Genomic DNA, 24,526 nt, shown 5'->3' on the forward strand with positions numbered 1-24,526 from the left:
TAACTGCAGAACAAGTGTTGTTTTTCCAGCCACACCCGATGCATATGGAATTTGAGCTGCAGCTGAGATTTATGCCACAGCTGCCACAATGCTGGATCCTTAACCTGCTGCCCTGGGCTGGGGATCAAACCCACATAGCCACAGAGACAATGCTGAATCCTTAACGTGATGTGCCACAGTGGGAACTCTCCAGAACAAGTATTTTTGATAAAAATTTGGTGTCAGGAGTTCCCGTCATGGCTCAGTGGTTACGAATCTGTCTAGGAACCATGAGGTTGTGGATTCGATCCCTGGCCTCGCTCAGTGGGTTAAAGATCTGGCCTTGCCGTGAGCTGTGGTGTAGGTCACGGTCGGCTTGGATCTCACATTGCTGTGGCTGTGGCGTAGGCCGGTGGCTACAGCTCTGTTTGGACCCCTAGCCTGGGAACCTCCAATATGCTGCAGGCACGGCCCTAGAAAAGACGAAAAGACAAAACAAAACAAAACAAAATTGAGATGTGCTACATGTGTAAAATACACTCGATTTCAGACTTATTACAAAAGAAAAAAGTACATCTTACTAATGGATTTTATATTGATAATATATTGACATACAAATATTTTGGATATAGTATTTAGTTAAATAAAATATGTTATTAAAATAAATTCCACCTGCTTCTTACCTTTTTTCAAAAACATGGCTACTTGGAAAACCAAACCATATGTGGCTCACATAACATTTCTGTTGGATAGTGGTTCTCTAGACCAGTGGGTCACAAAATATAGTCACATGACCATCATCAATAGCATCACCTGGGAACTTGTTAGAAATGCAAAGTATGGAGCACCAAGGCAAACTTACTGAATCAGAGACTCTGGGGGTGGAACCCTCCTTTAACAAGCCCTGAAACTAATTCTTATGCAAGAAAAAGTGTGAGAACCCATTATTCTAGATGAGTGGTCCAGAATTCTAATTTGGCAGCAAATTAGAATCAACTGGGGACCTTAGGAACAAAACCCCAATGCTGAGGCTACCACCCAGACCAATGGAATCAACAACTCTGGGTCTGGTCAAGTTTTTTTTTTTTTTTTTTTTTTTTGGCATTTCTTGGGCCGCTCCCGAGGCATATGGGAGGTTCCCAGGCTAGGGGTCCAATTGGAGCTGTAGCCACCGGCCTATGCCAGAGCCACAGCAACGCGGGATCCGAGCCACGTCTGCAACCTACACCACAGCTCACGGCAACGCCGGATAGTTAACCCACTGAGCAAGGGCAGGGACCGAACCTGCCACCTCATGGTTCCTAGTCGGATTCGTTAGCCACTGCGCCACGACGGGAACTCCCGTGGTCAAATGTTTTTAAAGCTCTCCAAGGGATTCTATTATGGGAGAAAGACTGAAAACCACTGGCCTAGATCCATGATTTGTAAATTGTACTCTCCAGAGGGTCTTCAGCTGTCGGATGATGCTCTTCTTTCAGCTTCTGATTCCTGGAACGGCCTCGCTGTGGTGATTTTCCTGCATGGATCTGGAGATACAGAGCTTGGATGGGCAAGAAGCCTTTGCAGGTATCAGAAATTCATGTATCAAATATATCTACCTGCTTGCATCAATTATGCCTGTTGCATTAAATGTGAGTGTGGTTATGCCTCTCAGTTTGATTTTATTGGGCTTTCACCATATTCAATGGAATTAAACAGGCAGCAGAAATTGTAAAAGCTTTGATAGGGCAGAGGTGAAGAACAGTGTTCCTTTCAACATTATTATTTTGGGAGGATTTTTCCAGGAGGGAGCTTTATCTTCGTACGCTGATGTTACCGCGCAGCAGAAACTGAAAGGCATTGCTGCATTCAGTGCTGGCTTGGATTCCATGGGGTCCTATCGGTGGCACTAAAAGAGATACTTCTATTCTCTGGGGCCATGGAGACTACTCCCCTTAAGTTGCCCTAAGGGTTGGTTCTCTTACTGTAGAAAAGCTAAAAACATTGGTAAATCCAGCCAGCGTGACCTTAAAAACCCATGAAAGCAAGATGCATGGTTCATGACACCAGGGCTGATGGATATAGAGCACTTCCACAAATAATTCCTAAGTAATGTCTCCTTGTGGGAAATTTATGATGGTTTGTAGTAGGTGAAAAAAGCCAGCTTCTTTTTCCCACATGTAATTCAGCCAAACAAAATAATGCAAGCAGATTTTTCATGACATCATTTACAAATCAGTAGCATGCTTAATGAAAACATTGTTGATATAAATGAACAGTTAAGATATAAACAACTTCTGCATGTTCTGGCTTAGTCTATGGCTTTATTCCAAGATTACCAAATCACCATGCAGTATCTGTATTTTTATATATATTCATATATTTTTAATAATTGTCATACATATAAGAATAAGGTGGGATTACATTATTGCTAATAGTAGAGATAATGCTTTTAAGGGTTAATAAAGAGGAATATTGCTTTCTTCAAAAAAAAAATGTGATATATAGAGAGCTCTAGGCATTCTGTAGGGTCCCCTAGAGGATGAGACTTTGGCATAAACTTTTGCTTATAGAATAAAGATACATCTCTTTAAAAACATTCTAATGAAAGGATTCATTTACCCATTTCACCTATTACTATAATACTTAAAAACCAATAACTTATAGCTTGGTTCATCAAAGATTCCTTCAAGCCAGGTAAAGCCAAGATATGTCACCCCAAAATATGTATTTTTGAAGACCAGAGGAATCTGCAAACAAACCTCATTCCATTAGTTTCTTCCCATGTATTTATCTTCCTACAGTTTGCTGTCCTTGGAAGCCAAAAACTGATCTCCTTTGTCCTGTCATTTCTTTACAAACTTTTTGTCCTTTATTGAAGATACTATATAAGACCTCAGTTCTAAGCTGAGGCTTTGAGCCACTCTTCGTTTTGGGTTTCTCCTGCTTGATGTGCACTGCAGGGGTTCATAAACGCTTTTTCTCTTAATATGTCATTTTTTTTTTTTTTTTGGCCACCCCATGGCAGATGGAATTCCCCAGGGCCAGGGATCAGATCCAAGCTGCAGTTGCAACCTACGCTGCAGCTGTGGCAATGCCATATGCTTTAACCCACTGTGCAGGGCCTGGGATTGAATCTGTGTCCTGGTGCTTAAGAGACATGGCCAATCATGTTGTGCCATAGTGGGACTCTAATATGTCATCATCTTAGAGCCTCAGCTGACAACTGAAGATGGGTAGAAAGTTTTGCCTCCCTCATTCAAGTTGTATATCCTCCCTGCAGTATGCAGGAAAAAGTTAACTCTCTCCGTGGCTGGCAATTACCCTGGGGCTGGCCACCCCCAAGGATTCAGCTACCTATTGTTGATTCTGAACTTTTAGGGTCAGCCTCCCTGGTAGAACGTCTTCCCTCTAATACGTTGAACACTGGAATTTTTAAATAGAACCCCAAGATCTAGGCATTTTAAAAACTCTCAACTAAAAAAAAAAAAAATTAGAACTTATTTTACATAGCAGTAATTTTTTTTTTATCTTTTTAGGACAACACCTGTGGCATATGGAAGTTCCCAGGCTAGGGGTCGACTTGGAGCTGTAGCTGCTGGCCTGCACCACAGCCACAGCAACACCAGATCCGAACCGCGTCTGTGAACTATACCACAGCTCATGGCAACGCCGGATCCTTAACTCATTGAGTGAGGCCAGGGATCAAACCTTCGTCCTCATGGATTCTAGCCAGATTCGTTTCCACTGAGCCACGACTAGAACTCCCACAGTAATGTGTTTTTGTGTGAAGAAACACAAAAGCATTTGCTTCATGTCACAACCCACCCTATAGCTATATCTTCTTTTCTACTGGATGATCTTTTTCCCATGAAAGTTACATTTGAAATGTTACATGTGCTATTAGATAGCTTCTAAATTTTCTCTACTTGAAAACTCAGTGACATTACATAGGAAGGCTACAATCATATTTAAATATGATTAGAGTTCATTGTACATTAAACCTGGGCAAGGAAAATCTGATTTTGACTTAATATTCTTACTGTGTACAGAAAGTACAGATTCTAGTCCCTTAGTGAATCACCCCCATTCTTTATCAATTGTGTTGTAGACCTAATGAATGACTGAAGTTTCTCTTGAGGAAAATTATAGCAAAAGTGTTTTTTGAGTTTTTTTACATGTTTTCTGTTTTTGTTTTTTGGTTTTTTTTTGCAATAAAACCTACACACTTTTGAAAAGGATTGAAAAATTTAGTGTTCTAGCTAACATTTATGGGGAAAGATAAGTTTATTCCAGTCCCCTTGGAACTGAATATGAATATATAGTACCGCACCCCCAGCTAGGCCAGATCCTATCTTTCAAGAGGATTGGAGATCTTTTCATGAGAAAAGGAAACACATGGAAGAGAGATGTGAATTTTACCTGCAGTGGCAAAATCTTATAATCCTTCTGGAATGATGCTGAGGGGGAAAGGCCACACACTCTTTTGGGACTACTCCCTATATTTACATCAGCTTTTCTTCCTCTGAGTATTATACGACAGCAATAGGAATAGATCGATAATATGTCTAAATCTATGTAATAAGAGCTGTATTACAACAAAGTTCTGTTGTACTAACATTTTTGTTTCTTCTTCAGCATCTTGCATTTTATCTCCAGGCCTGTTGTTAAACTGGTTTTGTCTTGGATAAAACACTCTAATTGTAATGTGCCTCAGTTAATTCAAGAGAGTGAGTTTTGTAAAGTATCCCTTCCTCTCAGATATCCTTGGGTTAATTATTTATGGCTTATAGAATTCACAGTGAAAAGTGGTACTTAAATGCAAGAAATCTTTAAAGAACTCTGTGATGCAAATACAATAAACCTTTGTATTAATAGCTTAATACAATATATTAAAACAACAGATTCTAGATAATTTAAAGTCCAGGACTGAGAAGCTCCTGGATATAAGTATTGCCAAAAAGCAATACTGTAACAAATCTTTCTGATAAGGAAAAAAGACATAATTAGAAATAAAACCCTGTGGATAAGAGTAAATAAATAAAATACTGTGGTTGAATGTGTCAACACACTCAAAACATTCTATGCTTATGCACAGATAAAATCAAATAACCCCAAATGCTATCTTTTGTAATATTATTGGGTAGGAACAGGGCAGAAACTCTCGATCCTATTGACTGAAAAAGAAATTGGAGCACAGAAAGCTTTTAGTGTTTGTTGTATCAGACACTGCTTTTGGCTGTGATCTGACTACTCCAACATGCCTTGATACTTCAAGTATAAAGAATAACAATAGAATTCCAGCGCTGGGAGATTATTTATTCTGACCTTCTGTTTTATCTAAGAAGAAACCAAAGCCCTTAAAGATTGAGTTACCCCTCATGAATCAGAGAGGTTCTTAAACATCCTGGCTTCTGGAACTCTCCGCAACAATATATACAAGATAAATGGGACAGTTCATTGGCTCCTAACACTTGCACCTTGTCTTTTCTTCTAATGGCATTAAAATAAAAGCCCAGGGATGTTCCACAGAGACTCTGGTGGTTTCGGGGCCCGCACTCTCCACCCTTCCCTTCCAGTTCTACCAGAGCCTGGGCTTTCTGGGTCAAGGTTGGTTTCCAACAGCCCCCGGGCCTGGCTGACATCCAGAATTGTGGATGGAGTGTTTCGGAGAGCCTATAGGAAGAGAGAAGTGAAGTCTGGTTTTCATCAAACAGCTGAGGCCTCCCGCAGACTGCCCCAAGTCCCCCTTGGTGCCTGAGCAGCTGTCCTCTCCGCCCGAAGCACTCGCTTCCCACGCTCTCTCCACCTCCCCGCGGGTGCGGCTGCGGGGCCATCCTGGCCAAGGGTGATGGTGCCCGCAGGTCGGGCGGGGGGACATGACCTTGCTCCCTACTTGGTTCTCTGAACCAAGGAGAGCACTGTGTGCACAACGCCGTGCCACGTTCCACGCAGGGATGGGCTGGGACAGTTGTGGCTGGAAAGCGATGGCGAGCGGGGACCCTAGGCATGAAAGGGAGCGGCGCCGCCAGGGCCTCGCGCTTCCTCCTCCTCCTCGCTCGCCGCTCGCCTGATCTCCTGCCATGACTCAGCGCTTCTCGCAGGCTGCCCGGCTGGGACTCCGGCTTCTGGCCGGCTCCTCCCGCCGCGTCCACCCCCTCTCGCCACCCACGCCCGCCCCCAGCCGCCGGCCCTTTCCCCGCGCCGCCGCCGCCGCCGCCGCCGCCGCAGTCAGCTCGGGCGCCCCGGCAGCATCCGACCGCTCAGCCCAGTGCCGCCGCCCCAGGGCCAGCCCGCCATGGAGCCCCGAGCCCCCCGCCGCCGCCACACGCTCCAGCGCGGCTATGCCGTGACGCGGATCCCCCATCTCAACAAGGTACGCCCGCCAGCCCTCCTCGGTCACGGTCACTGGCCGGCCAGCCCGCGGTTGCCGGGCCGCCTCGCCCCTCCGACCCCACTCCTGGGACGCCGCCCGGCCAGCAACCCTGCTGAGCGGCTGGGGCTTCCGGGGCGCCCCCAGCCTCGGCTCGGGTCGGTACCTGGCAGTGTGATGGGAGGCGGTGCTGTGGGTCCGCGCCTCGGCATCCTGCTTGGGGAAAGGAGGAGATGTAACTTGTTTAGGTACTTGGCTTCTCTTCTCCCAGACCGAGAGCCAAGTAAAGCAGTGGTCGCGGAGTGAGTTGAGTACGTCTGCGAAGGTAGCAGGTGGGCTGCCAGCTCAGCCTCGATGTGCCACCCACGGACGGGGTCCGCTCAGAGTGGCGACGATTGGAGGCTGCTGTGGAGAGAAGTGGCTCCACTAGTCCAGACTGGACGAAAACGTGTTCTGAGAGTCTACAATTACTTGAACAACCTGGAAGTCAAGGCCTTCTTGTTTCTGCAGGGGCTTGAGACTAGGTGGTGGGTGGCTTCTGCCTCTGGCACCGCGTGGCCTGGTGCAGAATCCCTGTCCCAGCAGGACTGTGGGTAAAGCCCTTCCAGGTGTTTTGAATCTGGTTTTCTAAACATTAATTTTTTTTTTCAGACCTCTCCTCTTTTTGTTAAAAGGGGAATTAGGTGCAGGAGACCCTTTTTCAGATCCTCGTGCCATTCATTTTTCTTCCCTGGTAATGTAGTATAAACACCTGAGAGTGCTCGCAAATGAGTACACCTGGGAATTTATAAATTTGCTTATCTAGCCACTTAGCAGTCACACTTATTTTAGAGCCAGGCTTGTCTCTGGATCTCTGGATAGTTCTTTTTGTGTAAGGGTGTGCTTTTGATATTTCTTTTTTATTTAGTGCAAAGAAAATGCCATCAGTCGGTACGGAGGCTTGTTGAGTCATTTTGGGACTGTCTTTACTAGACATCTTTTTACATCAAGAACTGAACCTCAGCCCCCCTCCGCATGTTGACAGTGATTTGTTGATCATTATTAATGGCTTGAAGCCTTGTGATTCCTTTGATTTAATAAATTATAGCTATTGGGCATTCTTTTTGATTTTTGTTGTGACAAGCAACTTCTATTGATCTATGATTGTTTAGTATTATTTGTGGTCATAAAGAATCATGAAGTTTTATATATTTCCTGTTTTTCCTTCGAATTGATTTTAATTGCTAGTTTGATTTTTCTTTTTATTATTCTGCAGGCTGGGGCCTACTTTCAGTAGAAAGGGAGAATTTAATGTGACAAAACAATTTATGGCTTTCACGTGTAGCTGTAATTTATGACCAAATAATGGAATTCCACTTAAGAAGAATTGTGTGAGTGGTATAACCTGTTTGAATTTCCTCAATTTGGGGGAGAGCGTGTCTGTCTCAAGTGGGTAGATGGAATAGGCAATTCTTGAGCAAGAATAATTACACTTTTACTGTTTACATCAAGAGTTTACGGGGAGTTTCCGTTGTGGCGCAGCAGAAACGAATACAGCTAGTATCCATGAAGATGCAGGTTCGATCCCTGGCCTCCCTTAGTGGGTCGGGGATCAGGTCAGGTGTTGCTGTGAGCAGTGTGTAGGTTGCTGTGGCATAGATTGGCAGGTGCAGCTCCGATTCTGCCTCTAGCCTGAGATTTTGCATATGCCTTCAGTACAGCCCTAAAAAGCAAAAAAAAAAAAAAAAAAGGAACATATGATTTTGAAGTTCTTTCAACTCCTATTTACAAATAAGGATTAATATCTACTTAAGATTAATACTGTCACAGAGATCTTTCACCAAAGGTATTAAGATGCATCAGTGTTAAGAACACATTTTTTGAATGTGTAATTGAACTGTATTGTCTGCATAGTATCAAATTGGATTTAAAATCTAAGTCACCAGCTTTGGGTTGATTAATGAAATAAGTTTTACTCTTGTTCATTTCTAACACAGTTGGGTGGTACCTCATGGAACTAACAGAATATCATCACATGTATCATTGAAACCGTGGCTGTGGGATCTTCTTGATGGGCTTTGCTCTGAAGGCCTCTGGGCCTTTAAGTTTCCCACGAATTTTTATTGATTCTTTGTGGTAACCTTGGCTGCAAAGAAATACTTGTAAATCTTACCCCCCTAGCAAGTCACCTGGCCACACTAAGGCTTCTTCAGCTATAGTCACACAGATCTTCATCACCTCACCTTTAGGTAATTGCAGCAGTTTTTCTGGTTTTATTTTTAGTATTAGGGTCTGTCCTACATGTAGGTATTGAGAAATATCTTCATCAATTAGCACTTTCTTTTGTTACTCTTCTATCTTCCAAGTATTTTAAGTATGTTATTATTTGCTCTTCTGTTGAATGTAAAAGCAATCTGTCAATTAGGTTTACATATCTTCTCCAGATTTATCTTGTTAGTTCCCCAACTGACCTTCCGTTTCAAATATATTTGCTGAATCTCAGAATACTGTCCTTTTTGTCTGTGTGTACTTCCTACAATTAAAATGCCATGAGTTGATTTCATCTTGCTCTTTGGATAAGACTTTCTTAATAACCTTAATCTTTTTATTATTACTTAATACCTCTGTTTTTTAGGCCTTCAGTTGTACGATGTCATTTGCTATTCAGTGCATTATATCTATTATTTTCTTATTTGATTTTGATTGTCATAGGGCAGGAATCATAATCCTTAGACAGAATTTTGCTCAGTGGACATTAAATAAATGTTTATTGAATGAATTAAGGAGCCATGTTTAAAAACCTTTTTTTTTTGTCTTCCAGACAAAACTCAGCTTTTAAAGCAGGTAACTTTGTAGTTCCCATTGTGGCTCAGTGGTAATGGACCTGACTAGTATCCATGAGGACATGGGTTCAATCCCTGGCCTTGTAGTAGGTTAAGGGTCCAGCGTTGTGATGAGCTGCAGTAAAAGTCACAGATGTGGCTTGGACCCTGAGTTGCTGTGGCTGTGGCCTAGGCCGGCAGCTGCAGCTCAAATTTGATCCCTATCCTTGGAACTTCCTATGCTATGGGTGTGACCCTAAAAAAAAAAAAAGACTAAATAAAGAAAGAAAGGGAGCTTTTAACTGATAGTGTGGGCATTATCCTAAGACATTTATCCTCTTTAATGTAATTTCTTGAAAGTAAATTCACATCCAAGTCTAAGGCTCAGTTGACTTCATATACCATTACATTGTGTAATAGAATGTAGTAAGAAAAGTTGAAATTTAGTTTAAGCCTGACCATCCCTTGAAATTTTAATTATTTTCTGGGCAGCCTCTGGGAGGTGCTTAATCTTGGTGTCAACGTTAACAGAAGATGTGATCTGAATTTAAAAATAAGACATTTAAAAAAAGAGAAATAGAATCTTTCTTCATTGGTAAAAATTGATGTCTGGGGAGTTCCTGCTGTGGTGCAGCAGCTTAAGGACCCAGTGTTGCTGCAGCTGTGGCATAGGTCAAAGCTGTGCTTAGATTTGATCCCTGGCCTGGAAACTTCCATATCCCAAGGGGGCGGTGGAAAAAAAAAACTCATGTCTGGCTCTTACTCTTTGTATACTCAAGTATTCATCATTCCAGGTAAGATTTCATCATAGCATTTAGAGAAGTATTTCTGCCTCACACTTAGAAGATTTGGTTTCTTTCTGTTCATAGCCCAAACTATTTTTGAGGTGCTTATTTTGCCTGCATTATGTGTGCTTATCTAATTCAGTATCAAGGATACTTTCTGATTTAGTTGAGTTGTGTTTCCTTTTTTTCCCCTCAAGACAGGTCAATAATAATGTTTCATAAATCACAGGAAAATAATGTTTCTAATGTTTCATAAATCACTCTTCAAAATTAAAATTTTACACACAGTAAAAATGATTACACTATTTTTTTTAATTTTTCAATTTATTGGTTAGCTTTATTCATCTGTGCAATGATAGAAAACACTAACTTCTATCATAATTAACTTGTTTTTACATGGTTTCTCTATCTTTATGATTAAATGATAATGTGACCTACAAGTAAATGTCACAAAGATGTTTTAGGCATTTACGTGCAGTTCAAGATAGTGGTGGGTGTTTTATCTAAGTCAGTTTTGGTGAACTTGTTAACTTTTAAATCTGAAAAATGAGCTTCTGGGGCAAGTGTTTTGTCGCTGTTTGTCTTGATATGTCAAGAACTTAATTAAATGTGTTGTAGAGGAAAAAAGCGAAATAAGGCTGATGACTATGAAGGAAAGTTACCTTAAACGTCCTCTCTTTCTTCAGTGTAAACTGTACTAGAATGAATCATTCAGAAATTTTCACTTAGTACAGTTCTCTGAGGTTGCCTCGGCAATTTGAGAAGCGGTTTTTTTTTTTTTTGCTTTTTAGGGCTGCACCCACGGCATAAGGAGGTTCCGAGGCTAGGGGTCCAATTGGAGCTACAGCTGTCGGCCTACACCACAGCCACAGCGACCCAGGATTCCAGCCCCATCGGAGACCTACACCACAGCTCAGCTCATGGCAACACTAGATCCTTAACCCGCTGAGCAAGGCTAGGGATCAAACCTGCAACCTCATGGTTCCTAGTTGGATTTGTTTGTGCTGCACCATGACGGGAACTCCAGATATATTTTTATTTAAGGTGAAATCCTGATGATGTGAAGGTCATTTGTAATGGAGACGTATAGCTGTACGCCTCCGTATTTGTCTACTTCTTTTGTAATATACGATAGCACAGAACCACAAAATGTTTTGCTCTAATGAGTAGGAGGGTGAATTTGATTTGAGCACTGGCGATAGGAAGTACAGAAAATATTGCTGAGAGGAATAGGCCTGAGATTTTTCACTTCACGTTCTGATGTCCTAGCTTTTGAGTAAGTGTAGAAAATGCGAAATAATGGAATGAACTTTTAAGATTTTGTGTGCAGAGGAATTTTTTGAATTGGCAGTTGTGAGATTTCAAGGGGGATTTTCCTCAGCTAGCTTCAGTTACTGTCCTTGTAAACTAGAATCACAAATTTATTTCTCTCTTTTAAAACTTAGCAAATATTCAGATATTTATTCCGAACCCACTGTATGCTCGGTGATATTCTGGGTGCAGGGGATATAGCAATGAATAAGATTCATACTTGAATGTACATAGCATTTCCATTGTAATATGATTTGCTTTACCTTTCCACTCAGATATTAAAGAGTACATATTAATTTTTTTTTGTCTTTTTGCCATTTTTTGGGTTGCTCCCGTGGCATATGAAGGTTCCCAGGCTAGGGGTCGAATTGGAGCTGTAGCTGCCAGCTTACACCACAGCCACAGCAACACGGGATCCGAGCCGCGTCTGCAACCTACACCACAGCTCACAGCAATGCCAGATCATTAACCCACTGAGCAAGGGCAGGCATCGAACCCACAGCCTCATGGTTCCTAGTCAGATTCGTTAACCACCGCGCCACGACAGGAACTCCTCTGAGTTATACATTATAAAAAGTTTTTTAAATTACTGCAACTAATTATTGATATATAATAATACTTTTATATAGTCACAACTCTGTGCCAGAACAATTATAGAGTACTTCTTTTCTTCAGGGGATACTCTTTACTCCCTTCACCCTTGACTTTGATTTAATGAAACAAACATGGTTGTGTTAATTTATGAATTTCTTAGTAAAAAACGAAAATATATTCTTCTCTCTGGGAGAGACAGATTTACATTTTACTCTGAGTGAGCTTGATTGATATCATATGATCTTTGCAATCTTTCATATAGCTCTTTCACAAAATGCCAGATGTAGGTTAAAGAATGTATTTGGGAAGAAAAAGAACAAGGAAGGCTTTTTGCCTCTCAGTATGCAACGTGTGTAAAGGTTTGGAAGTATGAAAGAACATGGCTTATTGAGAAAGGTAGAGGTGTGCCCTGGGTAGTTAAAATTGTTGGGATAAGAGCAGTGAAATGCAAAGATATTAAATTTAAGAGTTCCAGTGGTGTGAAACCAGACTTTAATGTGTTTGACTTTGTAAGTAATCATTTACTCAGACAAAACAAGTATTTGGACTCTTTTCCAATGGTTTTCAAAAATGACATGACCAAATACTGTTCCAGACTTCAGGTGGCCTGATTTGGCCTATTTGTTACATCATCATTTATTTTATGGTCCTGAGCCAACTCAGCGAACTTGTTGGCAGTGTTTGGATTCAGAACTGATCATCAGACATGTTACAATTCAGTGGAAAATAATTTGGGAATGTTTCTAATCTAAATTATTAGGAAAATTTCTTAGACATGGGGCCTAAATGTAAAGAGTGGTTGTTTGTATTCTTGAAGTGCTATTTTGAAGTGCTATTTAAAACACTTTATGACTTATGTATTAATTTTTGCCTGTCTTTAGTTTAATATGTGTAGTATAGTGCACTTTAAAATGAGTGATGAATGAATTTAGAGAATTTGAAACATCAATATTTTTCATCAGGCCCTGAACAAGTATCTGAGTTAGCCATCAACCAAACCACTTTCAGATACTTGAGGGCTTTGTGATTAAAGAGAGAAAAGAGACACAGTACCTTTAAATTTATGTAGTTTAATTGGTACTTTGGGAAGTCAATATAGTAATTGATAGCATTCTCCAAAAACATGAAAACATAACCCTTAGAGCTTTTATACTCCTAAACGCACCTCAGACCTACAACACTAACATCCTTTTTTCATTCAGATAATGCTTGCGGTTCCCGCTGTGGTGCAGTGGGTTAAGGATCCAGTGTTGCCATAGCTGTGATGTTGGTTGCAGCTGCAGCTCAGATTCCATCCCTGGCCTGGAAACTTCCATGTGCCAAGGGTGTGACCTAAAAACAGAAAAAAAAAAAAAAAAAAGTCAGGTCATGGTTGAGTAAGAACATCAGCAAAAGTACTGAATGTTCATAGGAATGTCCATGATTCCAGTGTGAGTTTCCCTAGGGTAAATTCTAAACTGTCTTGCTAAGGCCTGGAGATACGGAGATGAAAGAGTCCTAAAACTCCATTATCTTATTAGGGCTAGACCCCTTAAGTTCTCAGTATACTAAAGTACATTTAAAATATCTATTCAGAGTCCTCTAAGATACTTTCAACCTTTTAAATTATGACAGAGTATACGTATACATATGTGTGTATAAACATATTGTTATGGGCTGAATTACGTCCTCTGTAAAATCATGTGTTGAAGTTCTAACCCCCAGTCTCTCTGAATTACCCATGTTTGGAAATAAGGTTTTTAAAGAGGTAAGTTAAAATCAGATCTTGACTAGTGTTCTTGTAAGAAGAGATCAGGACACATACATGTGGTAAAGTCAGTGTGAAAATGATGGGAGAAGATAGCCACCTATAAGTCAATGAAAGAAGCCTCAGAATGTAAGCAGCCCTTTTGGACAGACATATTGATCTTGAACTTCTAGCCTCTAGAATTGTGAGAAAATAAATTTCTGTTGTTTTAGCCCCCAGTCTGGTACTTCACTATGGCAGCTTTAGCAAACTAACACATTTATGTAATTGAAACAAAAATTTCATAATACAGTACTTTCCCTTGCTATAGTAGCATCCCATTTCAGTTAAAAAACGTTTTTTTATGATTCACTAACAAATCACAATCTATTTTATCCATTTTAAAATCTAAGTTTTAAGATAATTCTGCTCTATGACTTAAGGAGTGCATTCATATACCTAGAAATATTATTCAAGAGTAACTTTCTTTTCTGTGTCTTAGCGTTGCATATTGGGTTTGAGTTTGCCTTGGCAGTACTGGAACAACCTCCTTTTGTTTATCCATCTACATGTCCGAATTGAGGTATTTTTTATCTTGAAACTATGAGAACGTTATTGTTGTTATTAATAGTGGCAGATTTGGCAAGCCAGCAAAACCATAGGTCCTTACTTATGTACCCAGAGTCAAAAATCAATTGAAATGTGGTTAATGAGCATTTTTGCAGGGTTTTTTATTTTTTTACCTATTTAAAATCTTGCTTATGTTTAATTTTTATATGTGTAAACTATAACCTAATGACAGAATTGAGAACAAATTGGTCATTATCAATAATATGAATGAAAATTAACTCATCTATTAATAAAATTATTTCCAGATTGTTTAACAAAGAACATGCAAACTATGCTGCCTGTGAGAGACATTGAAAATAAAATGTTACAAGAAGCTAAAAATAAAAATATGAGAAAATGCAAACAACAAGAAATCAGGGATATCCTGACATCAGACAATGTCGAAAAGCATTAAGTGAGACAAAATACACTTTATAATACTGCAAGGTACAAGTCTTAATGAAGTTATGAATATAATGAATATCTGCACTCCAAATAATAAAGCAACTACCTTTATAAAAAGAAACACTATAGGACGTGCAGAGAAATAAAAAACACACACTAGTACTAGAAAATTTTAATCTCTCTTAGGACAGGACACATCATAGAGAAAAAACTTTCTATGAAGTAATTTCTTTCATAAATATCTCAGGAAATTTATGTTTTTCCAAATCGTGAGAAAATTCGGTAGAGAAATTGGAAAAATGAGAAGGCTTAATAAGTAACATAGAGATATTACTGATTTTAACGATTTAATGACATAAGTGAAAAGGAAGAACTGGAAATGGTGACTTATAGAGTCAGAGGTTAAGGTTGACATTTCCATGATCCTCACAGGCACATGTAGGTAAGAAACAGTAATGATCTAATCAGTCGGTTTTGCTTCTGGCCATTGCCAATTTCTGACAATATCTGTCTTTTAATTTCTGTGTTTAGACCATTTACACTTAACGTAATTATTAATGTTTGGATTTCTGACTACCATTTTATTATGAGGTATCTATTTGTTCCCTCTGTTTTTTTTATTCTTCTGTTTCTCTTTGCCTGCCTTGTGTATTGTTTGAATATTTTTATTATTCCTTTTTAATTTCTCTTTTGAGATTTTGACAATATCTTTTTGTATCATCTTTTTTATTAGTTGCTCCAGGAGTTATGATGTACATAACTTGTCACAATCTATTTAAAATGAACATTTTGCCTCTTCAATTGGAATGTAGAAATCTAACCATCTTAGAGATCCCACTACTTTCCTCTGTTTATGTCACAGTTGTTTTATATATATTATATCCACTGACATGTATTACGTAATATTTTAAAAATTAAGATCTAATCGACATATGGCATTATATTCATTTCAGGTATGCAACCTAAGGATTTGTTTTGTTTTGTTTTGTTTTGTTTTTGGTGTTTTTAGGGCCACACCCATGGCATATGGAGGTTCCCAGGCTAGGGGTCTAATCAGAGCTGTAGCCGCTGGCCTACACCACAGACACAGGCAGGATCTGAGCCGTGTCTATGATCTATACCACAGCTCATGGCAGTGCCAGATCCTTAACCCACTGACCAAGGCCGGAGATCAAACCCACAACCTCATGGTTCCTAGTTGGATTCGTTAAGCACTGAGCCATGATGGGAGCTCCAAGGATTTGATATTTATATGTATCGTGCAATGATCACCAAAATATAGGTCTAGTTAACATTAATCATCATACATAGTTGCACATTTTTTTTCTTGTGATGAGAACTTTCAAGATTTACTCTTAGCAACCTAATATGTAGTACATTATCATTGACTCTAGTCATCATGCTGTACATTACATCCCCATGATTTATTTTATCACTTGAAATTTGTGCCTTTTTAATCACCATCTCTCATTTTACCCACTCCTCACTCCTCACCCCTGGCATCCACCAATGCTATTCTCTGTATCTATGAGCTTGTTTTTTTTAGTTTTTTGTTTGTTTGTTTGTTTGTTTTGATTCCCCATGTAAATGAGATTATATAGTACTTATTTATCTTTTTCTGTCTGACTTATTTCACTTAATACAATGCCCTCAAGGTCCAGCCAGTTTATTGCAAATGGCAAGTCTTCTTTCCATGGCAGAATAATATTCCTTTGTATTTATTTACACCACATTTCCTTTACCATTCATCCATTGATGGACACTTAGGTTGTTTCCATATCTTGGCTATTGTAAGTAATGCTACAGTGAACATGGGGTGCATATATCCTTTTTTAAAAAGAAAATTTTAATTTTAGTTGATTCACAATGTTCTGTCAATTTCTGCTGCATAGCAAAGTGACCCAGTTATACATGTATATACATGCTTTTTCTCATATTATTTTCCATCACAAGTGATTGGCTCTAGTTCTCAGCGCCATACAGCAGGACCTTATTGTTTATTCACTCCAGATGTAATAGTTTGCATCTGTTAATCCCAGTCTCCCAGTCCATCCCACTCCCTCCTCCTCCACCTTGGCAACCACAAGTCTGTTCTCCATGTCCATGAGTTTCTTTTCTGTAGATAGGTTCATTTGCGCCATATATTAGATTCCACATATAAGTGATATCATATGGTATTTGTCTTTCTCTTTCTGACTTACTTCACTTAAGTAAGTCTCTAGTTCCATCCATGTTGCTGCAGATGGCATTATTTTGTTCTTTTTGACGGCTGAGTAGTATTCCATGGTGTATATGTACCATATCTTCTTAATCCATTCATCTGTTGGTGGATATTTAGGTTGTTTCCATGTCTTGGCTATTGTGAATAATGCTGCAATGAACATATCATATATGTATCTTTTTCAATGAAAGTTTTGTCTGTATATATGCCTAGGAGTGGGATTGCTGGATCATATGGTAATTCTATATTTAGTTTTCTGAGGTATCTGCATGCTTTTTTCCTTAGTGGTTGTACCAGTTTACATTCCCACCAACAGTGTAGGAGGATTCTCTTTTCTCTATATCCTCCCCAGCATTTATTGTTTGTAGACTTATTAATGATAGACTTTCTGACCTGTGTAAGGTGGTACCTCATTGTAGTTTTGATTCATGCTTCTCTAATAATTAGTGATGTTGAGCATTTGGATGACATATTGGCCACCCATATGTCTTTGGAGAAATGTCTATTTAGATCTGCCGTTTTTTCCCATTGGGTTGTTTGTATTTTTTGCTGTTGAATTGTATGAGTTGTTTGTATATTTTGGATATTAAACCCTTGTTGGGTGCATCATTTGCAATTATTATCTCCCATTCCATAGGTTGTCTTTTTTTATGGTTTTCTTTGCTGTGCAAAAGCTTATGTTTGATTAGGCAGATCATTCGAACAGACCCACTACTAGAAATGAAATTGAATATTTAATAAAACCACTCCCTGCAAACAAAAGTCCAGGACCACAAGTCTATTCTCCATGATTTTCTTTTCTGTGGAAAGGTTCATTTGTGCCATATGTTAGATTGTAGAGATAAGTGATATCATATGATATTAGACTTGTGGTTGCCAAGGAGGAGGGGGAGGGAGTGGGAATCATTGGGAACTTGGGGTTAATAGATGCAGACTATTGCCTTTGGAATGGATTAGCAATGAGATCCTGCTGTGTAGCACTGGGAACTATGTCTAGTCACTTATGATAGCATGATAATGTGAGAAAAAAGAACGTATACATGTATGTGTAACTGGGTCACCATGCTGTACGGTAGGAAAAAAAATAATGTATTGGGGGGAAAAAAAAGTCCAGGACCAGATGGGTTCGCAGGGGAATTCTACAAAACATACAAAGAACTTATACCCATTCTTCTTAAATTTTTACAAAGGGTTGAAGAAGAAGGAACATTTCCAAATACATTCTGTGAAGCCACCATCACCCTAATATCCAAACCAGACAAAAGTACTATCAAAATAGAAAATTATAGGCCAATATATGATGAATATAGACATAAAAATTCTCAACGAAATTTTAGCCCACTGAATCCAACAACACATAAAAAGATCAAACACTACAGCCAAGTGGATTCATCCCAGGTACACAAGGATGGTTCAACATGTATGCAAATCAATCAGTGTCATATACCACATTAACAAAATAAAAGTCAAAAACCACGTGGTCGTCTCAATAGATGCAGAAAAAGCATTTGACCAAATTCAGCATTCATTCATGATAAAATCTTTTACCAAAGTGGGTATAGACGGAACATACCTTAACATAATAAAAGCCATTTATGACAAACCCATAGATAGTATATACTCAATGGAGAAAAGCTGAAATCCTTCCTGCTAAAATCTGGAGCAAAACAAGGATGCCCACTCTCACCACTTTTATTCAACATAGTATTAGCAGTCCTAGCCACAGCAATCAGACAAACATATATCCTTTTTAGTTAGTGTTTTGTGTTCTTCAGATAAATACTAAGAAGTGGAATTGCTGACTCATATGGTAGTTCTACTTTTAATTTTTTGAGGAACTGCCATATTGTTTTCCATATTGCTATACTAATTTCACTCCTACTAATACAGCAGGAGGGTTCCCTTTTCTCCACATCCTTAACAACACTTGTTATTTCTTTCCTTTTTGATGGCAACCATTCTGACAAGGTATGATTTGATATCTCGTTAGGGTTTTGATTTGCATTTCCCTAATGATTGGTTATTTTGAACATCTTTTCACATGTATGTTGCCATATGTATGTCTTTGGGTAAATGTCTATTCAGATCTTCTGCCTGTTGTAAAAAATTGAACTGTTTGGTATTTTGCTAGTAAGGTGTATAAAATTTTTTTGATGTGATATTTTAATGTAATGTTTATAACTTTTTTTTTAAGGCTGCATCTGTAGCATATGGAAGTTCCCAGGCCAGGGGTCAAAATGGAGTTGCAGCTACCAATCTGTTCCATGGCAACGCAAGATCCAAGCCTCGTCTTCGACCTACACTGCAGCTCATGGCAATGCTGGATCCTCTACCCACTGAGCAAGTCCAGGGATCGAACCTGCATCCACATGGATATTAGGTTTGTTACAACTGAGTCACAACAGGAATTCCTATAACTTTTCATTTTAGCTGTTATATGCATTTTAAAGAATTTAAGAGGGAATGTATAATCTAGTATAGTTACCCAGATATTTACCACTTCTGTTACTTTTCTTTCATTCCTGATGTTTCAGGTTTTCCTCTGGTATCATTTCCCTTCCACTTGAAGAATTTTCTTTAGTGTTTCTTTTAGAGCATTTTGCTTGAGACCAGTTGTTTTCCGTTTCCTTCATCTGAGAATGTCTGTCTTTTTCATTTCTGAAGGTTATTTTCACCAGATAGAATTCTAGGTTGACATTTCCTTTCCCTTAACATTTTAAAAATGTCATCTTGGCCTCCCTTGTTTCTGATGAGAAATCTGCAGTCATTTGAATTATTATATGTATGTAATATGTCATTTTTCTCTGGCTCCTTTACAGATGTTTTCTTTATTTCTAATTTTCAGCATCTTGAACATAGTTTTTCTGGGTGTGGATTTCTTTGAGGTTATCTTCTTGGGGCTTGCTGAGCTTCTTTAATTTGTCAGTTTATGTCATTTTTAGCTATTTATTTCTCTAAATATTTTTTCTTTTTCCTCCTCTTTTGAGATTCTGTTGATAAAATAATTAGGCCTTTCGGTATTGTCCCACAGGTCCCTGAGGCTCTGACTTTATTTTTTTGGTCTTTTTTTTTTTCTGTTTGTTTTTCAGTTGGTTAACTTCTAATTATCTATCTTTAACTATTTGCTTTTGTATCTCTATTCTGTCCTTGAGCCCATTTAATGAACACTTTAGGAGTTCCCATTATGGCTCAGTGGTTAATGAATCCAACTAGGAACTATGAGGTTGCGAGTTTGATCCCTGCCCTTGCTCAGTGGGTTAAGGATCCGGCGTTGCCATGAGCTGTGGTATAGGTTGCAGACACGGCTCGGATCCTGCGTTGCTGTGGCTCTGGTGTAGGCCGGCGGCTACAGCTCTGATTTGACCCCTAGCCTGGGAACCTCCATATGCCGCAGGAGCGGCCGTAGAAAAGACAAAACAACAACAACAACAAACACACTTTACTTCAGTCACTGTATTTTTCAATTCTAAAATTTACTTTTGGTTCTTTATAGCTTTTATTTCTTGGTCAAGACTTTCTACTTTTCATTTCATTTCAAGATGTTTTGCCCTTATGGTTTGCAGCATAGTTACAATAACTTATTGTAAATCTTTATCTGATAACTTCATTATATGCGTCATCTCAGGATTGGTGTTTGTTGATTTTTTCCCCCTTTTAGTGACAACATTTTCCCGTTTCTTTGTAGGCTGAGTAATTTTTTCATGTGTTCTGGATATTTGCATATTAAGATATTAGATTTTGGTTAAATCCTCAGGGAAATACTGTTCTTTTTCATTTTTGCAGCCACTCAACCTGGTTAGGTCAGTTTGAAAGTTGGACTCCCCTTCTATGGGTGGTGGTTCCAGTATCAGCTATGTTTTAAGAGCCTGTTTTGTAGTGCTATTTGGACCTGTTCATCATGTGTACCACCCAGTGGCCAGTGTGGGATCTATGCAGTGGTTAACTCCACAGTTTAAGATATGATCTATACATACACAGCCCAAAAGTGTATGTTTGTTAGGCTGTTTAAGATCAGATCTATAAATTAACAGCTCAGAAGTGAACCCAGCAATTTATATGCAACTTTATGAGATTCCTTCCTTTCTCCCTCCCTCCCTTCCTTCCTGCTACACCTGAGGCATGTGGAAGTTCCTGGGCCAGGGATGGAATCTGAGCCACAGCTGCAACCTACAACACAGCTGCGTCAATGCCAGAGCCTCTAACTGACTGAACCCATGCCTCTGCAACAACCCGAGCCGCTGCAGTAAGATTCTTAACCCACTGCACCACAGCAAACTCCTGAGATTGCTTTCTTGAGTTCCCTTTTTCCTGTGATTTTTCTGATACTTTTTATCTTCTTGAGGTCCCATCTTTCCAGCCCATTAGGCAGAAAAGTGGGCCTTTAGTTTCCCCGTTTTATGTACTTCTTCCAGCTGTATCGGCATCTGGGGCCAAGTTGGTGGAAGACAGAGAAAAATGACACCTGTAGTGGCCATGCTCCTGCCACCCACTACGTGATTGCCTGGGTATTGGGACTGGAGAGAATGGAAAATAATAGTGAATTTCCCTCCTCTGTGACCTTTCAAAGAGTACCCTTTTCTGATTCTTAGATCAGAAAGAGAAGTCTACCCTTGGCACTCTGTATGAACTCAGTTGCACTTTTGGCTAGTTGGTTACAGAGGGGGGTTTAAAAACAAACAAACAAAAAAGCCAGGTCATATTGAAGGGCAAAACTCCAGGAAAACTCATTAATGGTGATGTTCCCTTGGATTCTGGTCTTCTTACCCCCATTCTTCTGCCATCATTTACCTTTCAGAAACTTCAGATGGCTGCTCAGTGCCTTCTGTGCAAGGTCTATTGTTGGATTTAGTGGGGGAGACCAGAAAAAGTATGCTTATACCATCTTGCACAGAATCAGAACCCTCAGATTGTTATTTTAAAGGGGTGAATGTGTGAAACTAAGTCTAACTTTTTAAAGTTTCAGATGAAAAAAAAAATCAGGGGATAAGCTTTCAAATATATATTCACATTTTTGCCCATTTTACTGGGGACATATTTGCTATAGCCAAATAAATATTAGCAGTAAAAGTTAGTCCATGTGAAATGGTTTATAGAAGAACTCTGCATAACTGTTTTGTGGCATATGGAAGTTCCCAGGCTAGGAGTTGAATCAGAGCTACATCTGCCAGCCTACACCATAGCCACAGCAACGCAAGATCCAAGCTGTGTCTGTGACCTACCCCATAGACACTCCGAATCCTTAACCCACTGAGTGAGGGAGGGATCAAACCCGTGTCCTCGTGGATCCTAGTTGGGTTTGTTATCACTGAGCCATGAGGGGAACTCCTCTACATAACTTCTATATAAAGTTTGATAGAAAAATTTCTATATTCTAAACATTTAGAAAGGCGATTTTTTTGGACATCTGTATATAGTACTTCACTCCTATTCCTCTTCATTTCATAGTGGAGAAAATACTACAGAAATTCCAAGGCTCAAAGTTCTTGGTGGAGGTGTGTTATGAGTCTTATGCTGGTTTGTATCATAGCTTCATCTTTCAACATAGTTGCTCATAGGACCTGGAATATAGTTAAGTATTTCATTTTAAAAAGTGTGAAGGAATAAGTAAAGGATAATTCTTGAAGTCATTCTTACAGCTCTGTTCTACCTTTCCGACGTGACCATAACCTCTCTGTCAGTCATATGACACTTTGGGGGATGAATATGCTGTTGGGTGTATGGGTTGGAGAATCTCTTTCCTTTAGTGGGTGTAAGGATGACCAGTGTATCATTTAGAATTAGACTTTGTATGTAAAATAAACAAAACACAACAGAACTGCAGCAACTCAATTAAGATCTAACTTATTTCTCTTTTATGCCTGAAGGAAATTAGAGGTAGACAGTCTAGGGCTCTTGGGTGTGTCCATAGGGTCATCAGGAACATTGCCACTTCACTGCCTTTTAGTACACTTCATGGGAGTTCCCATTGTGGCTTGGTGGGTTAAGAACCCATTGTAGTCTCCGTGAAGATGTGGGTTCGATCCCTGGCCTTGCTTAGTGGGTTAAGGATCCGGTATTGCTGTGACCTGTGGTGTAGGTCACAGATGTGGCTCGGATCTGGCTTTGCTGTGGCTGTCGTGTAGGCCATCAGCTGCAGCTCTGATTCAAGCCCTAGCGCAGGAGTTCTATGTGCTGCAACTACAGCCATTAAAAAACAACAACAACAACAATAAAAAAACACTTCATGGTCCTGCTGACTATAGGCTTATGGACATCGTATACTCTCTCCAAGCTGGCCACTGGAAGAAATAAGAGAATCCCAAGAAGACCTGCTTTCCAGTGGAGTCAGCTCTCTTTCGGGAGCCTTCTCCACATCCCCACACAACACTTCTGCTTCCATGTCATTGTTTGGAACTTAGCCACTTGACCACATCCAAGTCCAGGGGAATCTGGGGTTGTCGTCTTTTATCTGATGATTACCGCCCTATGTAGCATTAGGATTTTCTTGCTGGGCAGGAAAAGGAGAGCAAATGTTGCAGTAGGTAGTTAGCAGTCTGCCATAGCCAGAGCTGCCAGAAACATAAAGATCTCACCCCCAACTTTTCATCTGGTCAACCCTTCCTCTTCTATTCGCCCTTCACATCTCATTTGAACCTCACTGCTCAGTGAGCTCTTCCTTTTTAAGCCTCTAAATTAAGTTAGATCTTAAGTTTTCCAACTTTTTTTTATCTGTACTTATCACACTGTTATTTTATAGTTATTTTTATAGCTATTTGTATAATATTCTGTTAAACTCTCTAGACTGTAAACTTCCTGAAGCTTTGGACCATGTTCGACATGTCATTGCTCCATTGGTTTAATGACTGTAATCATTGTAAGCATTCACTCAACAAATATTTGTTGAGAAGTCTTTGGTGAGTTTGATGATTAATTTTGTGTTAACTTGACTGGGCCACTGCTCAAATGTTATGTGGTCTGTCTGGGAGGGTGCCTCTGGATGAGATCCATATAAGAATTGGGAGACAGAGTAAAGCAGACTTCCCTCCCTAGTGTGGATGGGACTTGTCCAATCAGTAGAAGGCCTGGATAGAACAAAAAGGCTGACCCTCCCATGAGTAAGAGGCAACCCCTCTTACTGGACCACCTACAGGCTTGGACATCAAGTTTTTTTTTTTTTTTTTCCTGCCCTTGGACTTGAACTAAATCTTTGGTTCTTCCTGGGTCTTGAACCCACTGACCTTCATAGTAGAACTATAGTCTCAACACTTGTGGTTTCTCAGGCTTTTGGACTTGGGCTAAAACCACATTGTCGGCTCTCTGAGTCTCCAGCCTACTGACTTCAGATCTAGGGACTTGCTGGCTTCCATTATTGCATGATCCAATTCCTCAGTCAGTTTCTTTGTATGTATGATGTACATGCATACCCCCACTGGTTCCGTTTTTGTGGAGAACTCTGGTCAATACAGTGCACTTCGCAGTCTTCCATAAGGTAACTGTAAGAAGAGACAAAATACTTCTGAAAATCTTAGCTGTGGATCTGAAGTAAGAAAGCCCTCTGGTGGTGTTTTTGGGAATATCATGTTGATAATGTGAAGTCATTGTCCCTTAGGAAACTGAAGCATGGTTCTCTGCAACTGTTCCTAACATATTTTTTGCCAAAGTCCCGTTTGGAAATTTGACGAAGTCTGTGACTCCTCAAAGCAATGGTTTAAGGAGATAGAATACATACAGAGTTACAAAAGGAACCAATTATAATGAAATAGA

At 39.7% G+C, this 24,526-nt stretch overlaps 1 protein-coding gene, 1 long non-coding RNA gene and 1 pseudogene across 4 annotated transcripts in view; 2 read left to right on the forward strand and 1 right to left on the reverse strand.

The window, feature by feature from the left end:
* The first annotated feature begins 1,396 nt into the window (after positions 1-1,396).
* On the forward strand, positions 1,397-2,022 carry LOC125120658 (acyl-protein thioesterase 1-like; annotated as a pseudogene).
* Positions 2,023-5,256: 3,234 nt separating this feature from the next.
* LOC125117362 (uncharacterized) lies at positions 5,257-6,943 on the reverse strand. Its single transcript, XR_007132597.1, has 2 exons — positions 6,498-6,943; positions 5,257-5,634 (listed from the first exon to the last, which is right to left on the reverse strand). It is a non-coding gene; the product is annotated as an uncharacterized LOC125117362 (long non-coding RNA).
* ME1 (malic enzyme 1) overlaps positions 5,764-24,526 on the forward strand; it is a 193,688-nt gene continuing 174,925 nt past the window's right edge. The window contains exon 1 of one of the 3 annotated variants that reach the window (XM_047763152.1): positions 5,764-6,334. In XM_047763152.1, the coding sequence (XP_047619108.1) occupies positions 6,257-6,334 (78 nt within the window). In that variant the 5' untranslated portion in view covers positions 5,764-6,256. Of the gene's footprint in view, positions 6,335-14,112; positions 14,132-24,526 lie in introns of those variants that run through there. The other 2 variants (XM_047763158.1, XM_047763167.1) reach the window with 2 other exon arrangements.

This window comes from Phacochoerus africanus, chromosome 2, assembly GCF_016906955.1.
Source record: "Phacochoerus africanus isolate WHEZ1 chromosome 2, ROS_Pafr_v1, whole genome shotgun sequence".
In the NCBI taxonomy this organism is placed as follows: Eukaryota; Metazoa; Chordata; class Mammalia; order Artiodactyla; family Suidae; genus Phacochoerus; species Phacochoerus africanus.